The following is a 20,058-nucleotide window of genomic DNA, read 5'->3' on the forward strand; positions in this document are numbered from 1 at the left end:
TGTCTATACCCCCTGGCTCCACTTCATTTCTTGACATTCTATCTGGATTCCATCCCCTTCACTCCATGGAAACCACTGTTCCTAAGGTCACCCATGACCTCCTTCTTGCCAAAGCCAATGACCTCTACTCCATTCTAATCTTCCATGACATAGCTGTCTTCGGCACTGTAGACCATCCGATTCCCCTGAACACTGTCTAACCTTGGCTTCACTGACACTGTCCTCTCCTGGTTCTCCTCATATCTCTCTGGCTGGTCTTTCTCAATAACTTTTCCTGGGTCAATCAATCAATCAATGGTATTTATTGAATGCTTACTATGTGCAGAGCACTGTACTAAGGGCTTGGGAAAGTACAATATAGCAGAATTAGCAGACACATTCCCTGCCCATAACAAGCTTTGAGTTCAGAGGGGGAGTCAGACATTAATATAAACAATTTATAATATATAATTTAATCAATCAATCATATTTATTGAGCACTTACTGTGTGCAGAGCACTGTACTAAGTGCTTGGGAAGTACAAGTTGGCAACATATAGAGACAGTCCCTACCCAACAGTGGGTTCACAGTCTAGAAGGGGGAGACAGAGAACAAAACCAAACATATTAACAAAATAAAATTAGTAGAATAGATATGTACAAGTAAAATAAATAGAGTAATAAATATGTACAAACATATATACATATATACAGCCACTGTGGGGAAGGGAAGGAGGTAAGACAGTGGGGATGGAGAGGGGGACGAGGGGGAGAAGAAGGAGGGGGCTTAGTCTGGGAAGGCCTCCTGGAGGAGGTGAGCTCTCAGTAGGGCCTTGAAGGGAGGAAGAGAGCTAGCTTGGTGGATGTGGGGAGGGAGGGCATTCCAGGCCAGGGGGATGACGTGGGCCGGGGGTCGACGGCGGGACAGGTGAGAACGAAGCACGGTGAAGAGATTAGCGGCAGAGGAGCGGAGGGTGTGGGCTGGGCTGTAGAAGGAGAGAAGGGAGGTGAGGTAGAAGGGGGCAAGGTGATGGAGAGCCTTGAAGCCCAGGGTGAGGAGTTTCTGCCTGATGCGCAGATTGATTGGTAGCCACTGGAGATTTTTGAGGAAGGGAGTAACATGCCCAGAACATTTCTGGACAAAGACAATCCGGGCAGCGGCATGAAGTGTGGATTCAAGTGGGGAGAGACACGAGGATGGGAGATCAGAGAGGAGGCTGATGCAGTAGTCCAGACGGGATAGGATGAGAGCTTGAACGAGCAGGGTAGCGGTTTGGGTGGAGAGGAAAGGGCGGATCTTGGCAATGTTGCGGAGCTGAGACTGGCAGGTTTTGGTGACGGCTTGGATGTGAGGGGTGAATGAGAGAGCGGAGTCGAGGATGACACCAAGGTTGCGGGCTTGTGAGACAGGAAGGATGGTAGTGTCATCAACAGTGATGGGAAAGTCAGGGAGAGGGCAGGGTTTGGGAGGGAAGACAAGGAGTTCAGTCTTGGACATGTTGGTAAATGTATATCAGTGCTGCGGGGTTGGGGGTGGGGAGAATGTCCAAAAGTCACAGATCCAAGTGCATAGATGATGCAGAAGGGACAGCAAGCTGGGGAAAAGAGGGATTAATCAGGGAAGGCCTCTTGGAGGAAATGTGACCTTCACTGCTCTTCTGCCTTCCACCAACTGTAGGAGTTCACTGAGGCTCAGTTCTGGATCCCCTTCTAGTCTCCATCTACACCCACTCCCTTGGAGAGCTCATTTCCTTTCACACCTTCAACTACTATCTCTTGGGGATGATTCCCAAACTTACCTCTCTGATCCTGACCTCTCTCTGTCTTGCATTTCTTCCTGCCTTCATGACATTTCTACTTGGATTTCCCTATACCTCAAACTCTCCCAAGCACTTAGTACAGTGCTCTGCACACAGTACGTGCTCAATAAATACAACTGATTGATTGAAAACCTGTCACCTTGGCATTATCCTCGACTCATCTCTTTCATTCAACTCACACATTCAATCTGCCACCCAATCATGCCAGTGTTATCTTCACATCTCTAGAATCTTCCCCTTCCTTTCCATCCAAACTGCCACTATGCTGATCCAAACACTTAACATATCCCATCTCGACTACTCCTTCAGCTCCTCACTGACCAGCCTACATCCAGGCTCACCTCACTCCAGTCCACACTTCACTCTGCTGCTGGGACAATTTAAAAAAAAAAAGTTCAGTCCGGGTCTTCCCATTCCCGAAAAACCTCTAAAGGTTGCCCATTCATCTCTGTATCAGACACACCTTGCCACTGGCTTTAAAGCACTCAATCAGCTCTTCCCCTTCTACCTAACCTTGCTAATCTCCTACTACAACCCAGCCCCAACACTTAGCTCCACTTAACAACAACCAACTCACCATACCTCAATCTTGCCTGTATCACTGCTGACCCCTTGCCCATGTCCTCCTTCTGGCCTGGAACTCCCTCCCCTCTCCTATATGACAGGCCACTACTTTCCCCGTCTTCAAAGCCATCCTAAAATCACATCTCCTCCAAGAGGCCATCCCTGATTAACCCCTCATTTCCCCACCTTATTTACCCTCCCCTCTGCATCACCTAATCACTTAGGTCTGTACCCCATAGGCACTTTGATACTCAACCTCACCCCCCGGCACTTATGTACCTATCCTTATACTCTGCCAATTTCCCTATCTGCAATGTATTTTAATGTCTGTCTCCCCCACTAAACTGTAAACTCCTTGTGGCTAGGGATCAGACCTACCAATTGTTTTATACTGTACCCTCCCAAGCATTTAGTACAGCTCTTTGCACATAGTGAGCACTCAATAAACATCAATGATGGACTGATACCTACCCTGGGGAGAAATTTTCCACACCCTAGGTAATATTTACAGATATTCTGAACGGGAACTGTGGATTGTTTTCTGCACAGAACTGCTCCACTTTTCTCTACTTACAATATTCCTGTGGATTTCTTGAAGAAATTTACAACAAAACTTGCCATGAGAGTACCAATGTACAAATAATTATATGTGAAGTGTAGAATTGTCCTGTTAGTAAAGGAAGGTCGGATTGCTAGCTGACAATTCACTATGAAGAGAGAAAGAAAAGGAAAGCTAAAAGAAATTTTGATGCCTTTCTTTTTTTCTTATTAGAAGAGTATTCTCTTTTGAATTGCTTTTTCTGCTGAAATTTGGATTTTCTGGAGGGAAATGGATATGAAGTTAGGCTGCTGCCCCCAAACAAAAATAGAAATTTACATTTTCACTCTATCAGTGAATGTTTTTAGGAAATGTTAAAGATGGCTATACTTCATAATCAGCCAAAATGGTGGGGGGGGGGGGGGGGAGAGGGAGAGAAGGAGAGAGAGAGTGAGTGAGTGAGAGTGAGAGTGAGAGAGAGAGAGACACACACACACACACCCAGTAGAGAGACTGATGCAATAGCCTAGCCGGGATACGATGAGGGCTCAGACCAGGGTACTGGTCTTTTGGATGGAGTAGATGAGGCAGATGTTGGAAATGTTGAAGAGGGATTTAGTGACAAAGTTAGAGTTGAAAGGCAGTAGGAAGTCAAAGGTAATATCAAAGATGTGGGTTACTAGGACAGGGAAGATGGTGGTGTTGTCTACTGTGATGGATAGCTAGGTTGAGGAGAGAATTTGTGAGAGATGAGTTCAGTTTTAGACCTATTGTGCTTGAGGTGACAGTGGGGCACTGATGGTGAATTCTTCTGGAGGCAGGAGGAAATGCAAGATTGCAGAGGAGGTAATAAGCCAGAACTAGAAAAATACATTTGGGATTCATTCCCATAGAAGGGCTAGCTGAAGTCACAGGTCTAGTCATGAAATCTAGACTGTAAGATCCCCTCTAGACCGTAAGCTCTTTGTGGGAAGGGAAACTGTCTGCCAACTCTGTTATATTGTACTCTCCCAAGTTCTTGGTACAGTGCTCTGCACACAATAAGTGCTCAATAAATTATCACTGATTGATTGATATGTGAGACATGGCCAGGAGATCTGGACCTCCCACTGATGCATGTAAAACAGAGCATGTGTCTGATCTGACTGCCTCTTATCTACTCCCAATACTTAGCACAGTGCTTGGCACATACTTAAATGCCTAACAAATACCAAAATTACTGTTAAGCCACATTCAACTTCTACAACAGTTCCACTAATGTCACCAACATGGAAAGCTTAACATTAAATGGCAAAACAGGCTCACAAAAAGTAAAGTCCGTGAACACATCCAGACCACCATCTAAACAAAATTTTTCACATCAGAACTTTTCTAGGAGAAACATGTAAGGAGAATGTACAACTTCATATCCAAAGCAACTGCTGAAACTGGAGTAATGAAAACAGGGTGGGCTTTAAAGTCATGATGAAGCAAAATTTTAAATGATGTGCCCTAGCAGGAGACAGTTGGGAGATAGCCTCAGAAGACAGGTCAGCTTGATGTACAACAACTAGAAACAGGTGACTATTTTGGAACAGAGGCATTGGGATGATTATGACCTCAAGAGGAAGAAATGAAAAGAGAAATGGGCATTTTGGTAAAAAAAAATTTAACTTTACAGCAAGGGGTAATCTTTACATGCACACAACATTGGTCCTCTCAGTTCAACTTGCTGATGAAAAAATAATCATTTTAGCATTTGTGGGATCATATTTAAGATGAGAGTGAGAGTGAGAGCATGTGCACCATCCTTTACTTTCATATTTGATTCTACTGACACTGAGACCTTAAACCTGAGTGTCAGTATAGAGCCATACAGGTCAAAACATTTTGATTCCACTTTGTGTGCAAATAAAGACAGTTCCTTACTCCTCTCTTATTTGCCACTTGCATAGTCACTGGCTCAAGATGAGAAGTGCTGATCTATGATTTCCCAACACTCCACTACTACATTACATCCTTTAAAACTAATTCACTATGTCTTAAAAATGTTTATTCTACCTCCCCTAGTTACATGTGCAACCTCTCACTTCACCATGCAGCAGCTGCCTATGTATCTTTGCTATCATCCATTCTCCTCACATGTGCTATCCAGAAAAACTATTGTAAGCATTGCTTCGTGAGCTGATCAAATTACAGGACCCCACTGTTGGTAATCCTTTCATGACATTTACTGTTGGGCACAGTTTGTAGTGATGCTGTGAAACTATTCAAAAACCTAGATATTCATTTTTTGATAAAGTCCCAAAGTCTCATTGAAAGTTGAGCATCACCTTGCCTTTACAATTCTTCAATTTTCAATGAAGACTTGTGTCCCATTGTTAAGAAACTGTGAAAATTTCCCAAAACTCATTCTTGTCTTTTTGATTTAATTTCCAATGGGGATTTGATACTTCTTCTCCTTCTTACTTAGACTGTGAGGCCCATGGCTTAGTGGAAAGAGCACAGGCTTGCAAGTCAGAGGACCTGAGTTCTAATTCTGGGTCTGTCACATGCCTACTGTGTGACCTTATGCAAGTTACTTAACTTTACTCTGCCTCAGTTTCCTCATCTGTAATACAGGGATTCAATGCCTTGTCTCCCTCCTACTTACACTGACAGCCCCATGTAGGACAAGGACTGTATCCGACCTGATTGTCCTCTGTCTACCCCAGCAGTCAGTACGGTACTTGGCACCTAACTGCTTAACAAATACCACAAGTATTTAATTATTCTATTTCTTTGTCTTCATGCATTTTGGATAGTTTATCAACTAGGTAGCAGAATCCTGAGGCACTATTAAGTTCTGTGTTGCAGAAGAAAATTTTTGGTGTAGGGTAGGGTCTCCTGGCTATAGACTAGTACATAATCTCAATTTCTTTCAGGCTTATAGTCAGTCCAAATCACTGCTGATTGTAAAAAGGTTCATAATCATCTACTTGTCTTTGTACATGCATGCATCTCAAGAGCTCAAATAACAGCTTCAGCAGTTTGGGATGACTAAATCAAAGATGCTTGATAATCTCAAAGCTTGTTAATCAATTGATCATTTTTATTAAGCACTTACTTTGTGCAGAGCACTCCACTAAGTGCTTGGGAGCATACAATATAACAGAGTTAGTAGGCGCGTTCCCTGCCTACAATGAGATCACAGTAGCTCTAGCTCAACAGTCTGCCAAGTAGGAAGAATTATCTGATGAATCAGAAGTATATTTTGCCACCATGTTACAGGTCGCTTAGTGAATCCTTATCATGGGATAATAATGATGACAGTATTTGTTCAAAGCTTATTATGTGCCAGGCGCTGTACTAAACGCTGGGGTAGATACAAGTAAATCGAGTTGGACACAGTCCCTGTCCCACATGGGGCTCAAAGTCTCAATCCCCATTTTACAGATGGGGTAACTGAGGCACAGAGAAGTGAAGTGACTTGCCCAAGGTAACACAGAAGACAAGGGCCAGAGCCAGGATTAGAACCCGTGACCTTCTGACTCCCAGGCCAGGCCATGCTACACAGAATGGGGTGAACAAACCTGGACCTACTACAGTGTCCTGATTTGCACTGATGGTACTGGGGAAAGGGTCACACAGGCTACCTTCAACTCTGATTTGACTGACCGTACTGTCATGGACTAGCCTAAGAATCTTAGGAAATTTCTCAAATTTGCCAGAGCCCAGATCTCTAGATGATGTCAAATGCGTCTGTAAGATCTACAAAGAGAGTATACAGGTGTATACTGATGTAGCCCAGGATCTGTAAACCCCACTCAACATTATGCCCACTTGTTGTACAGCAAAAACAGTTCCCTCCCCATCACTTCCTCCACTCTGAAGCTTCCCTGACTTGAGGCCGGATTCTGCAGGAGAGACGAGATCTCTTCTTTCCCATCTTGGTTCTGTGCTGCTTGTGGCTGAAGCCAGAGCAACCTGTTCAGCTGCTGCCCCCCTTCCACTTCCCATTCATTAACTACAGCCAGGCTGGCTTAGGGGAAATGCTGTTTCTTATCACAGGCGGAATGCCCCTGGGTTAAAGTGAAAATTGATAGGGAGCTAACCTAAGGGACAGAGGTGTTTTTTGAGGAATTGCTGTTTTATCACAACTTTAAACGCCTGACCCTCTGGAAATGCCACTGGGCTGAAGCACGGAAATCTAACAGGTAGCTTATGGACAGAGGTGGCTTTCAGGTTGGGACTTGCCAAATGGCAAGAGGGAACATGGATGGATCAAACCCAGTGAAATTGTCCCCACCTGAAGCAAGGAGGTGAGGTCAAAGCTCAAGTTGCTGCCCATCAAATTTCCAGCATTCTCTGTCCCCTTTCTGCTAGAAATGGCAGTGGTAGCTCATGGTTCAAGCCGGAGCTGCAGAAGCCCCTGGTTATATATATCTCAGATTTTTATATAAAAATGCATATACATTTTAAATATATTTATACACTAATATAAAAATCTGGGCGAAGGATAGGGTAGACAGGGGCTGAGGAGACAGGTGGAAGGGACCATATTTGGGGTATACAAAGGTCAATAAAGTACCTAGCACTAGTGAAGGGAGAGGGCTGAGGGGCGGGGGACTATGGGGAGTGATCTACAGTATACTTTTTAATTACCTGAAAGGACTTGGTTGTCATGTTGCGGTTGGATCTGGAACAAGAATCTAACAATTTAAATGTAAGTCTAGGGGAAAATATACCTCACAATCTGATGGTTCACAATACACCCACATTTTCTGGGAACATATTACATGTGGAGCCTGGGATGTGTCCCAGGTGCTTGGTCCCCTTCTGTTCTCGATCTACACGCACTCCCTTGGTGACCTCATTCGCTCCCACAGCTTCAACTATCATCTCTAAGCTGATGACACCCAGATCTACATCTCTGCCCCTGCTCTCTCCCCCTCTCTCCAGGCTCGCATCTCCTCCTGCCTTCAGGACATCACCATCTGGATGTCTGCCCGCCACCTAAAACTCAACATGTCCAAGACTGAACTCCTTGTCTTCCCTCCCAAACCCTGCCCTCTCCCTGACTTTCCCATCTCTGTTGACGGCACTACCATCCTTCCCGTCTCACAAGCCCGCAACCTTGGTGTCATCCTCGACTCCGCTCTCTCATTCACCCCTCACATCCAAGCCGTCACCAAAACCTGCCGGTCTCAGTTCCGCAACATTGCCAAGATCCGCCCTTTCCTCTCCATCCAAACCGCTACCCTGCTCGTTCAAGCTCTCATCCTATCCCATCTGGACTACTGCATCAGCCTTCTCTCTCATCTCCCATCCTCGTGTCTCTCCCCACTTCAATCCATACTTCATGCTGCTGCCCGGATTGTCTTTGTCCAGAAACGCTCTGGGCATGTTACTCCCCTCCTCAAAAATCTCCAGTGGCTACCAATAAATCTGCGCATCAGGCAGAAACTCCTCACCCTGGGCTTCAAGGCTCTCCATCACCTCGCCCCCTCCTACCTCACCTCCCTTCTCTCCTTCTACAGCCCACCCTGCACCCTCCGCTCCTCTGCCGCTAATCTTCTCATCGTACCTCGTTCTCGCCTGTCCCGCCATCGACCCCCGGCCCACGTCATCCCCCTGGTCTGGAATGCCCTCCCGCTGCCCACCTGCCAAGCTAGCTCTCTTCCTCCCTTCAAGGCCCTACTGAGAGCTCACCTCCTCCAGGAGGCCTTCCCAGACTGAGCCCCTTCCTTCCTCTTCCCCTTGTCCCCCTCTCCATCCCCCCATCTTACCTCCTTCCCTTCCGCACAGCACCTGCATATATGTATATATGTTTGTACATATTTATTACTCTATTTATTTATTTATTTTACACTTACATATCCATTCTATTTATTTTATTTTGTTAGTATGTTTGGTTTTGTCCTCTGTCTCCCCCTTTTAGACTGTGAGCCCACTGTTGGGTAGGGACTGTCTCTATATGTTGCCAACTTGTACTTCCCAAGAGCTTAGTACAGTGCTCTGCACACAGTAAGCACTCAATAAATACGATTGATGATGATGATGATGATTATGATGTGTCAATACAGGTCTTCCTCTTATTATCTGATATTTTCTTGCATCTGTATTGCTGCAAAGATCATGTGTGCTGGGCTGCATTTTGGTCTGAAGCCAGTTTAGGATTGAGCAGCTTAACTATATTCTTCAGTAGCCTGTCTAGGATGTATCCACCTAACAAGATATCCACCTATCTATCAAGTGTTTAGTACAGTGCTCTGCACACAGTAAGCGCTCAATAAATACGATTGAATGAATGAATGAATCCACCTGCATTCTGACTATATATATATATATATGTATATATACCTGTATATATGTATATATGGTTGTACATATTTATTACTCTATTTATTTATTTATTTATTTTACTTGTACATATCTATCCTATTTATTTTATTTTGTTAGTATGTTTGGTTTTGTTCTCTGTCTCCCCCTTTTAGACTGTGAGCCCACTGTTGGGTAGGGACTGTCTCTATATGTTGCCAATTTGTACTTCCCAAGCGCTTAGTACAGTGCTCTGCACATAGTAAGCGCTCAATAAATACGATTGATGATGATGATGATGACTAGAATTTTGCCAACAATGGAGAGCAGTGAGAACCAGTAGTTTCCATGGTCAGCTCTCTCACTCTTCTTCTTGAAGATGGTGAGTATAGTGGTGGCTCTGAAATCCTGCAACATTTCTTCTGGGTGGTATGGCTCAGGAATAGTCTGTCCAGGCATCAAAGCATTAAGCCCTGCCTTGCTTGCAGATTCTGCAGGACTACCAGATACAAGTGGCTGACCATTGTTCAGAACTTTGGCTGCGTTTAACTTCCTGAAAGGTTCAGGCCATACCTTCTCATTCTGCCCATTTTTCTATGCTTCAGAAGGCCTCATCCTAACTGTTAGAGGCATGTTCAAAGATCACTATAGTGTTTTTACTGTCCTTGCAATAGTCTTTCATTTTCTAGAAGGAGGATGGATCTGCATGTATTCTTGAGTGCTGCTGTGATAGTGTGCATATGGACACTTTCTTAAGCGAGGAGCAACAGTCCTAATTTTGTTGGGGGTTAGCATATCGCTAGATCTCTTCTGCCCTGACATCCCACCACTGGTAATATATCATTCTTAGCTGTGTCTGTCCCTGCACAGGATTTTGTAGGCCTCCCTTGTGTTATAAATATGAGCTGTTGAAAAGGTATTGCCAATGCAAGTCTTGTTTTCTGTCAAGCAGACTCTAAACCAAAATGTTCTCTACCTGCTTACCTCAATCCTTCCCACAATGGGCACTACTACTCTAGACAGGGAATGTTCTTATTCAACAAAGAAAAATTGGTTTCAGTTTAAGAAAAGTCCTCTTTCCACTACCCTTATCATCATGGACACAAAATATGTAGTTTCCTTAAAAATATAAATAACCACACACACACGCACACACACAAACTAATTAGGAAAAGAAATAGAAAGAAAGAAATCTTATGCGATTTTGAATGATGCTGAAATCCCATATGACATTTAATGAAAATGAGGAAATAAAAGAATATGGCTACACCTTTGAATAACACAAAACATTTCCATTTTGTTGAGACTCTTCAAATGAGCAAAAAGTTGATATTTGCTCATTTCATTATAGATAATCAAGTTGTCATTCTCTCATTGAATGTTTCTTCATTCATGTAATTTAAATGTCTAACTAAAAACCATTTACCATTAGTAGTCTAGTTTCGTTTTTGTTTTAAACCATGTAGCCACAAAAAAAGTTGTGGTTGCTCCAATATCCACTCCTGCAGAATATTCTTTGAGAACCACTGCCCTAAGGTTAACCATGCCTACATTCTGTACAGTTGAGTTAACTGGTGCCTAGAGCGAGTAATAATTTTCTCAATTTGCTGACCTCTGGCAGATTTCTCATTTACTGGGATAATTTTACTTCTAATTGCATTCCAATGGTTCAATATTAGGCTATTGGCCAGACATTCTTTTTCATCTAAACTTTAGGCCGTCTTAGGCTGCTCTGGATCAAAAATCCACAAAAAACACATGCTTTGCAAAAAACTGAAACCCCTTCCTCAATTTCAAGAGAAATCTAACTGTGGAAAAAGATTGGCAAAAGTTCACCATGCTTTCCCTTTACCCCTGAGCATGAGCATCGGGGACCTTCAAAATCTCCCAAAGTAAAATATATTAATTTCCTTGAGAGAAGTATAGAGGACTGCAAATTCTACAAGCTTGGCACTTGCCAAGCTTGCCAAACATCTGTAGTTTTAAAGGAAAAGGCTTGCGTTGGTCCAGATAGTGGTAAAATGCCAACTGGAAGCATCAAAATGAAAATGAAATGATACACTGAGCTTCTGAATGAACTAAAAGAAGGTTAATGCTAGATGATTCAATTGATCCAAATTGTATTCCAAATTCCCTGCAAAATATCCCTTTGCTTACTCTGGGAAATATAAGGAGGTGATCCAATTTAGAGAATAATATGGGCCTCTTTCTTCAGATTTCTTTTCCATAAAGTGCTTCAATATGTTTTATGCAACAACAGCATTATTGTAAATCTGTTTGAGAAAAGAACGCACACAAATTCCCACATGAAGCTACTTACCCAGTACAGAACATCAGTCCATCCCTCCATGGTGATACACTGGAACACAGTTAACATTGCAAAGGCAAAATTATCAAAATTGGTGATTCCTCCATTTGGTCCAACCCAGCCACTTTTACATTCTGTGCCATTAGTGTCACACAGGCGTCCATTCCCTGAGAACGCACAAGGTGCTGGATCGTCTTCAGCTAAGATATCTGAAAATAGACCAATAGGATTTCACAACCGAAGTATTACCACCAAGCAACAGCAGCTGCACCATCAAATAACTATCTAGTTGAGAAAAATAAATTCATTCATTCATTCAATCATTTATTGAGCACTTACTGTGTGCAGAGCACTGTAATAAGCACTTGGAAAGTACAATTTGGCAACAAATAGAGACAATCCGTACCCAACAACGGGCTCACAGTCTAGAAATGTTTGTGGGGAGGGGATATTTGAGGAAAACTGTTCTAGTTGTAGTAGTAAAGTTATTTATCGAGCACCTACTGTTGAGTTCTTTTTCATGGTTAAAGACTGGCCCAAAGTTATAGTGACTGAAAATATAACCATAACTTTCTGAATTGAACACATAAAGGAATGATCCTGTAACCAGGGCTTCTAAAAAGAATGAAGATTAAACTGTATCACACAGTCACTGGAGACTAAGACCAGTTTTGTGTTTGGAGGTTAGAATTTCATGGACTTCAATGAGCCCAGCCTTTCCCTACATTATAATAATCTTGAAATTCAGAACAAAAGATTGCCAGCCAATCTGTTACCAGCTTGCCATCCTTCCAGGAAGTAAATGGATAGAGCAAATGAAATGAACAGTTTTCATTACTTGTCATTATTACTCTTTGGAAAAATAGATGATGATTATCTTTGAGGAGTTTTATGGGGAAGATATTTAACACTGAGATGAGCTTACACCACGACTCATCATGATCATCGGTATTTACTGAGTCGTTACCATTTGCAGGGCACTGTTAACTGAGAACTTGGGAGAATACAATAGGGAAAGTAGACATGATCCCTGGCCTCTAGGAGCTTATGAAATCTAGGGAGAGAAACAGATGATAAAATAAATTATAGGTAGGGGAAGCAACCAAGTGTAAGACTATGTACATCACAGCTATGTGAGTGGGGTAGACATAAGCTGGTCTGTTTGGTGGGTTTTCTTTCAACTCATTGAGTCTTTAACCAACATAAAAGTGGTTATGCACTCTAGGCACCAATTAAATCAACTGTACAGAATGTAGGCATGGTTAACCTTAAGACAGTGGTTCTCAAAGAATATTCTGCTGGAGTGGATACTGGAGCAACCACAACTTCTTTGTGGCTACATGGTTTAAAACAAAAATAAAACTAGACTACTAATGGGAAATGGTTTTTAGTTAAAGACATTCAAATTACATGAATGAAGAAACACTCAATGAGAGAATGACAACATAAAAGGCATAAAAGTCTATGACATCTCTACTTACCTGAATCAGCAAAAAAACAGGATTTGTGCATTTTTCCGATAAAAAGTTCCAATCCTATAATAGCATAGATTATGATTACAAACAATACCAAAAGGGCAATATGGAGCAGGGGAACCATGGCTTTTATAATGGAGTTCAGGACTACTTGTAAACCTAGAAGAAAAGAAAAATTTGGTGAAATGGACTGAGGCACTAAGAGTTTATTTTCCCCAATGGGTAGTAGTCATGTAAACCTAGGAAAAAAAGAAAATATTGGTGATACAGACTGATGGACTAAGCGTTTATTTTCCCCTGTGTGGAGCATTCCTGTTACCATGCATAATTAAAAGGATTTTTTTTTAAGGCTGGAAGGAAAAAAAACAGCATGGAAGCAAGACTGGAGAAGAAACAAATCTATTAGTGACAAAGGTCAGGGTCTTATGGAAACTAAATCAGTTACAAAATTCTCTTTCAAAATCTATTTGCTCTCCAAAGTCTCTATATTTGTGAGTGTTTTATAGAAAGTTAATATCCTATGCATTCAAGTTATAAATGGTGCCTAGAACATTTTGGCACTCAAAAGTTCATTAACATGATCAACAATAACATAAATAGTATATGTCCTCCAACCATAGCCACAAACATTTTGATCCAGAACCCAAGCACTAATGCTGTCTGTGCTTACAAAGTCATATTTCCCTGGATTCCCCTAACAGAGCACTCAACACATTGATTATTAAGGTATCATTCACGGGACCCTAAAATGGAACCTTTATGATCCTGAATATGACTCCAGGAAGAAGGGGTGTGTTGGCCCCTGATGCAGTGATGTGAAGAAGCTTCTAATGTTATAAATTGAGCTTTGGGACCACATGGACTTCAGAACCCTACAGCGAGAGAATGGCAGCATACTGGGACTTACTTGTGCTGCTGCATGCAGGCACAGTATTAAATATGTTGTTTTCATTTGTCAACAGCTATTTAGACATTTGCTGTTTTGAAACTTGTAAATACTGAAAGCAATCTCAGATACTGTAAGCAATTCAGAACTGCTTATAATTATCCTATTACAGGGTAGACTACGTACTTTGTTGCTCTTTTGTTTTGTTATTGAAATTACTTTGGAATTGGAGTGGGAGGCCATAATTACATATGGCTGCACATAATTCACTGAAATATTAATGCAGTCACATTGCACTTATAGTATGGGTCATTTTCAATGGCGTTTAGCTTAATTAGACTGTACGGTTCTGATGTAAAGCAAATACATATAAAACCCAGAACCTGTGCAAAACACAGATTTTTTAGAATTAAAAATTTAGAACTAGTTTTTCCAGAGCATTTGGTGTGCTTTCCATCCATCAGGTTTTTAACGTTGGAAATAATTTTGGAAAATCTTATCAGAAAAACAATTTACTGTACTTTCCAATTCAGGCAATGCTGGAAAACAATCATGCATGGACCAAATTCACAATTCATTAAACAATACGATGTAACCATGGAGCACAAGTTCTGCTTGAAAAGCCTAGGAAACCTTTAAATGAAGAGGGTGCGTGATAAGGACTAACATTCACTGAGGTGTTGGAGGAAATCCAGACATTTCTCTGACCTCGTTCACCTTAAATTCATTCTTATCTGCTTCAATTTGGCCCACTCCGCTACCCCAGGATCACTGAGAAAAGGGGAGGAGTCAGCTTCCTTCTTGCTCCCCAATGCCCTTTTCCTATATCCACCTCCTCCATCCTTCTCTTTCTCTTCCTTTGACTCCCACAACATTCACCTTTGCCTCCCAGTCCAATTACTAGTCATGGTCATCTATGGTCCCCCAGGCCCCACCTCCAACTTTCTGAACCATTTTGATGCCTTCCTCATATTTCTTCTCTCAGTCTCCATCCCTACATTGATCTTTGGGGACTTCAATATCCAAGTGGATGTTCCCAGTGATTCTTCCACTGCCCACCTCCTCTTCCTCCTCTACTCTAATGACCTCCTGCTCCACTCCACCTCACACATTCACCAATTTGGGCACACACTTGATTTTATAATTTCTAGTAACTGTACAATTCACCTCTCAGAGTCGCACCTGGAGAGTTTCCAGTACTCTACCAGTCTCAACTATACGAGGGAGAGTCAAGCAGAGGCATATCCATTCCATTCCTAGCTTGGGCAGTGGCTAGCAAGTGGAAGGCAATCTGCTACAAGTCAAAACTCACCTGTGCTGGGCAGCAGCAGCATGGGAAAGAGTTGAGGGTGGAGACTCAGGTTTACTGCACAGAAGGAGGCAATGGTAAACCGCTTCCATATTTTTACCATGAAAACTCTATGGATACACCACCAGAACTATTGCAGATGGAGGTGGGGTGTTCTGGGAGAGATGTGTCCATGGCGTCACCATGGGTCGGACATGACTCGACAGCATAAGACAACAACAACAACAACTGTACAATCTCTACCCTCGCCAATGCTGAAATTTCTCTATCAGATCACAACCTCCTAACCTACTCTTTTTCCCATACACCTCCCCCCCATCCCCAAATCAGCACATTTCCCCCACAGAGTCCTCCGTTCTTTTGACCCCTTCCAATATTCTACAGCCATCCCCTTTTGCTCTCCATACCCAAATTACCTTCTCCTGATGCACAAATCAACACACTCAGCACCACCCTCTCCACTGAACCGAACTCCCTTGCTCGACTGTCTCTCCACCGGCCTTGTACCATTAACCCACAACCCCGGATCATCATTGTGGATCACCACACTGGGTCGCCTGAGCTGCAGCGTGCTGTTGGAGGAAATCCAGATGTCTCTCTGACCTTGTCCACCTTAAATTCATTCTTTTCTGCTTCAATTTGGCCATCTCCACTTCCCAATAACAATATTTTTATTTCCTAATTCACTCTCATACCTACTGCCCCCACCAGCTATTCCAGACATTTAACTTCCTCCTCAAACCTCCTGTCCACTCAGCCCCACCATCTCTTTCCCCTAATGACCTGGCCACATACTTTGTCAACAAAATTGAAATCATCACGTGTGACCTCCTTAAAAATCTCTCCTGCTCCTCTCCAATACTCCCACCTTCACCCTCTTCGACTCCCCCTATATACCCTGAAAAAACAAGGTGAAATCTTTCATCTCCCCTCTAAATCTACCCCCTCCACCTGCCCATCCGACCCCATCCCTTCATACCTTTTTAAAATACTCGCCCCCTCCCATCTTCCCTCCTTGACTCTCCAATGGCTTCTTCCCCACTGCTTTTAAACATGCTTATGTATCCCCTATCCTAAAAAAAACACCCTTCATTGACTTCATAGCTCCCTCCAGTTATCACCCCATATTCCTCCTTCCTGTTCTCTCCAAACTTCTTGAGACAGTTGTTTATACCAGCCACCTCCACTTTCCCTACTCCAATTCTCTCCTAGATCCCCTCCAATCTAGCTTACTCCCCCTTCACTCCACAGAAACAGCCCTCTCTAAGGTAACCAATGTCCTTCTTCTCACCTAATCTGAAGGTCTGTACTCTATCCTAATTCTCCTAGACCTCTAAGATGCCTTTGGCACTGCAGACAACCCCCTTCTCCTTGAAACTTTATCCAACCATGAATTCACTGACACTGTGCTGTCTTGGTTCTCTTCCTAGCTCTCTGACCACTCTCTCCCTCTTTTTTTGCAGGTTCCTCCTCTGTCACCCGCCTTTTGACAGTAGTGGTCTCTCAAGGCTCAGTTCTGGGTTCCATTCTACTCTCCATCTACACCTACTCCCTTGGAGAACCATTCGCCCCCACAGCTTCAATTAGCATTTCTATGCAGCTGATTCCCAATTCTACATCTCTAGCCCTGACCACTCCTTCTCTGCAATCTCACATTTCCTCCTGCCTTTGGTACATCTCTTACTTGGATGTCCTGCCAACACCTCACACTAAACATGCCCCAAACTAAGCTCTCTATCTTCCCATCCAAACCCTGTCCTCTCCCTGTCTTTCCCATCACTGTAGACAACACCACTAGCCTCCCTATCTCACAAGCCTGTATCCACATTCTTCTCATTCCAACCACATATTCAATCTGTCAATAACTTCTGTTGGTTCTATCTTCACAACATTACTAAAATCCACCTTTTTCTTTCCATCGAAACTGCTACCATGCTGATCCAAGCACTTATCCTATCCTGCTTTGACTACTGCATCTGCCTCCTTGCTGACCCCCCAGCCTCCTGTCTCTCCCCACTCCAATTCATACTTCACACTGCTGCACCGACCATTGTTTAAAAGAAACATGCAGTCCATGTCTCCCCACTCCTCAAGAACCTTCAATGGTTGCCCATCAACCTCTGTATCAAACAGAAACTCCTTACCATAGGCTTTAAAGCACTAGATCAGCTCACCCCATCCTATCTCTCTGATCTCCTACTACATCCTAGCCCAAACATTCTGCTCCGCTAGTGCCAGCTTAGTCACTGTACCCCAAGTTCAACTATCCCCCTTTTCCCCCCCTTTTCAACTGTACCCCTTTTCCACATCCACCCCCTAGCCTGGAGCTCCCTCCCCCTCCATATATGCCAGACCATCATTATTAAGGTCATATCTCCTCGAAGAGGCCTTCCCTCATTAAGCCCCCTTTTCCCCAGCTCGCTCTCTCTTCTGCATCATCAGTGCACTTGGATCTTAGATCTTTGGACATTTGATATTTGCTCCACCCCCAACCCTATAGCCCTTGCACATATCTTTAAATTATATATTATGAATTATTTGTTCACATTAATGTCTGTCTCCCAATCTAGACTGTAAGCTTATTGTGGGCAGGAAAAGTATCTCTAATTTTGTTGAACTGTACTCTCCAAGTGCTTAGTGCAGTGCTCTGCACATAGTATACGCTCAATAAATACAAGTGATTGATAGGTGAAAGCAGCAATGTTTCTCATGTTGTTCTCCATCCCTATAGTCCAGTTCCAGCCCTGCCCTAGGGAGCTGGGGAAAGTTCAGGGCAGAGGGAGAAAGGATCTGCTCCAGGCTTTAGAAGTCCAACAATAAAATAATAATAATAGCAATAATAATAATTACTATTATTACTATTATGAAGTTATTATTATACATCAAGCACTGTGCTAAATACAAGGGCAGAGACAAGTTAACCAGATCAGACAATCCCTGTCCCATCCAGTGCTCTCAGTCTAAGTGGGAGAGGAAGGACTGGTATTTTGTCCCCATTTTACAGATAAGTAAACTGAGGCCCAGAGAAAAGTTTAAGTACCTTGCTTAAGGTCACACAGCAGGCAAGTGGTGTGGAGCCAGGACTAGAATCCAAGTCTCCTGACTCCCAGTTCCATGCTCATTAGCCATACTCACTAAGCTATCTGGGTCCCAGCCCTGCACCTCCCAAGACCCAGTTTCCAACCACTTCCAGTTCTGAACTGAGAACACCAGTAATTCAGCTATGCCATGGATAAATAGCGGGTATTTCAAGCATGGCCCAGTTTGGTCTTACACTACTTGATCTAGCCATGAGAGTTCATCATCTGCAGAGTTTTCTTAACCGATGATCTAACAATCAATGTTTTTTTCATTAAGCATCTACTGTGTGCAGAGCATTGTATTTAGAAATTACAACAGAATTAAGAGACATGATCCCTACCATCAAGGAGTTTACAAGCTAGTGGGGGAGATCAATGCAGAGCTCAAGGTCCCAGGAGGGTCTATTTGATCTCATATCATATCTTGGCCCAAGAGAAATATAGGGAGACTGAGCCAGATCCAGGAACAAGTGTGCAATTAAATACGACTGCACAGAATTCACCAAAATATCACTGAAGCCATGTTGCCCTTAGTAGTATGGGTCATTTTCAACATATTTTTGCTTATTTAAACCACACAGTTCTGATTTTTTGATATAAAGCAATACACATGAAACCCAGAGCCTTCACAAAACACCAGTATTCACAAAAGAATCCAATGGGAAGGCCCAAACCTGAATCAACTTGCAACCCTTGGGTAAGGACTGACAGGAACAGCCTCTGGGGATAAGGAAAAAGGGTGAATGACACCTGTGGGTGTTGGGATGAATGCATATTGTAAGTCTGCTCCAAGACACTTGAAAGCTCACCAACCAACTCCTGCCAATATAAAATGAAGAGAGCTTACTGGGCACTCCGGATACTAGTCGTAGTGGTCGTAGCACACGAAAGGCGCGAAGGGCTTTGACATCAAAACCACCTGATTTGCCACTGGAGTGGTTACCTCCTTCTGTTTCTTTGGTTAATTGTTCCAAAATTACACTAAACAATCTGGGGAAAAACAGGGAAGAAGAAATGTTAGCATTCATTTTCCAGGTAAGCAAACTATTATGAGCACTTCCTTCCCCTTCCCATCTCCTATATGAACGAATTCCCTACTGTCGCAGTGACACTGGAGATAAGGCAAGGAGGAAAGGAAATCGAGGTCAGCTAGAAGAACCGAGGAACATTTGGGCTTCTAAATCCCACAGGAGAGCTATGATCACACTTCTCAAATCTTTTCTGTCTGGAACTACTCTTCTGGCTTCATTCTAGTGGACCGGCTTTTTCATATGCTCTGACAATTCAGAGATCAGGAAAAGGGCAAATGATATCTCAAAACAATTGAATCATACACAGGCGTTACCACAGTTCCATTATTTCAAATGCATGCACTCAGATTTCATAAGCACAACAACATTATTCTGACATAGGAAACTTCTAAGTATTAAAATGTTTTAAAACAAATTGCTTACTCTACTGCAATGCAGACAAAAACAATTTGGTCTTTCAAATAAACATAAATCTATTAATTTCTAATGCAGTTGATTTCAGCCAGTTGTAGGGCAAACAATTAAGAAACATTTTCAAAGGCTTAGTCAACACCCAGCAATATTTATGAAAATACAGTGCCATCATCAAGGTAATAAAGCTTCATTAAGTGCTTATGAAGCCTGCAGGTGTGGTCCAAAATATATGGGGGCAAAAAATATGTTTTTCCAGTGAATATTAAGCATATGAAATTTATTACCACTAAAAGTTGTACAGGAAGACAATATTAGTAGGTTTAAGAAGTGTTTGGATAAATTCAAGGACAAGCAGTCCATATTGACTTTTACAGGG

General features: G+C 42.7%; 1 protein-coding gene and 1 non-coding gene across 2 annotated transcripts in view; one reads left to right on the forward strand and one right to left on the reverse strand.

The window, feature by feature from the left end:
- The window catches only part of CACNA1D (calcium voltage-gated channel subunit alpha1 D), a 430,516-nt gene that overhangs the window by 169,825 nt on the left and 240,633 nt on the right, over window positions 1-20,058 (reverse strand). The window contains exons 5-7 of the mRNA XM_038740776.1: window positions 19,085-19,227; window positions 12,969-13,121; window positions 11,500-11,696 (exon numbers count right to left, since the gene is read on the reverse strand). Coding sequence (XP_038596704.1) covers window positions 11,500-11,696; window positions 12,969-13,121; window positions 19,085-19,227 — 493 coding nt within the window. The remainder of the gene's footprint in view (window positions 1-11,499; window positions 11,697-12,968; window positions 13,122-19,084; window positions 19,228-20,058) is intronic.
- LOC119920291 lies at window positions 15,013-15,150 on the forward strand. The gene has a single exon (XR_005448049.1). It is a non-coding gene; the product is annotated as a small nucleolar RNA SNORA7 (small nucleolar RNA).

The sequence above is a fragment of the Tachyglossus aculeatus genome, chromosome X1 (assembly GCF_015852505.1).
Source record: "Tachyglossus aculeatus isolate mTacAcu1 chromosome X1, mTacAcu1.pri, whole genome shotgun sequence".
NCBI lineage: Eukaryota > Metazoa > Chordata > Mammalia > Monotremata > Tachyglossidae > Tachyglossus > Tachyglossus aculeatus.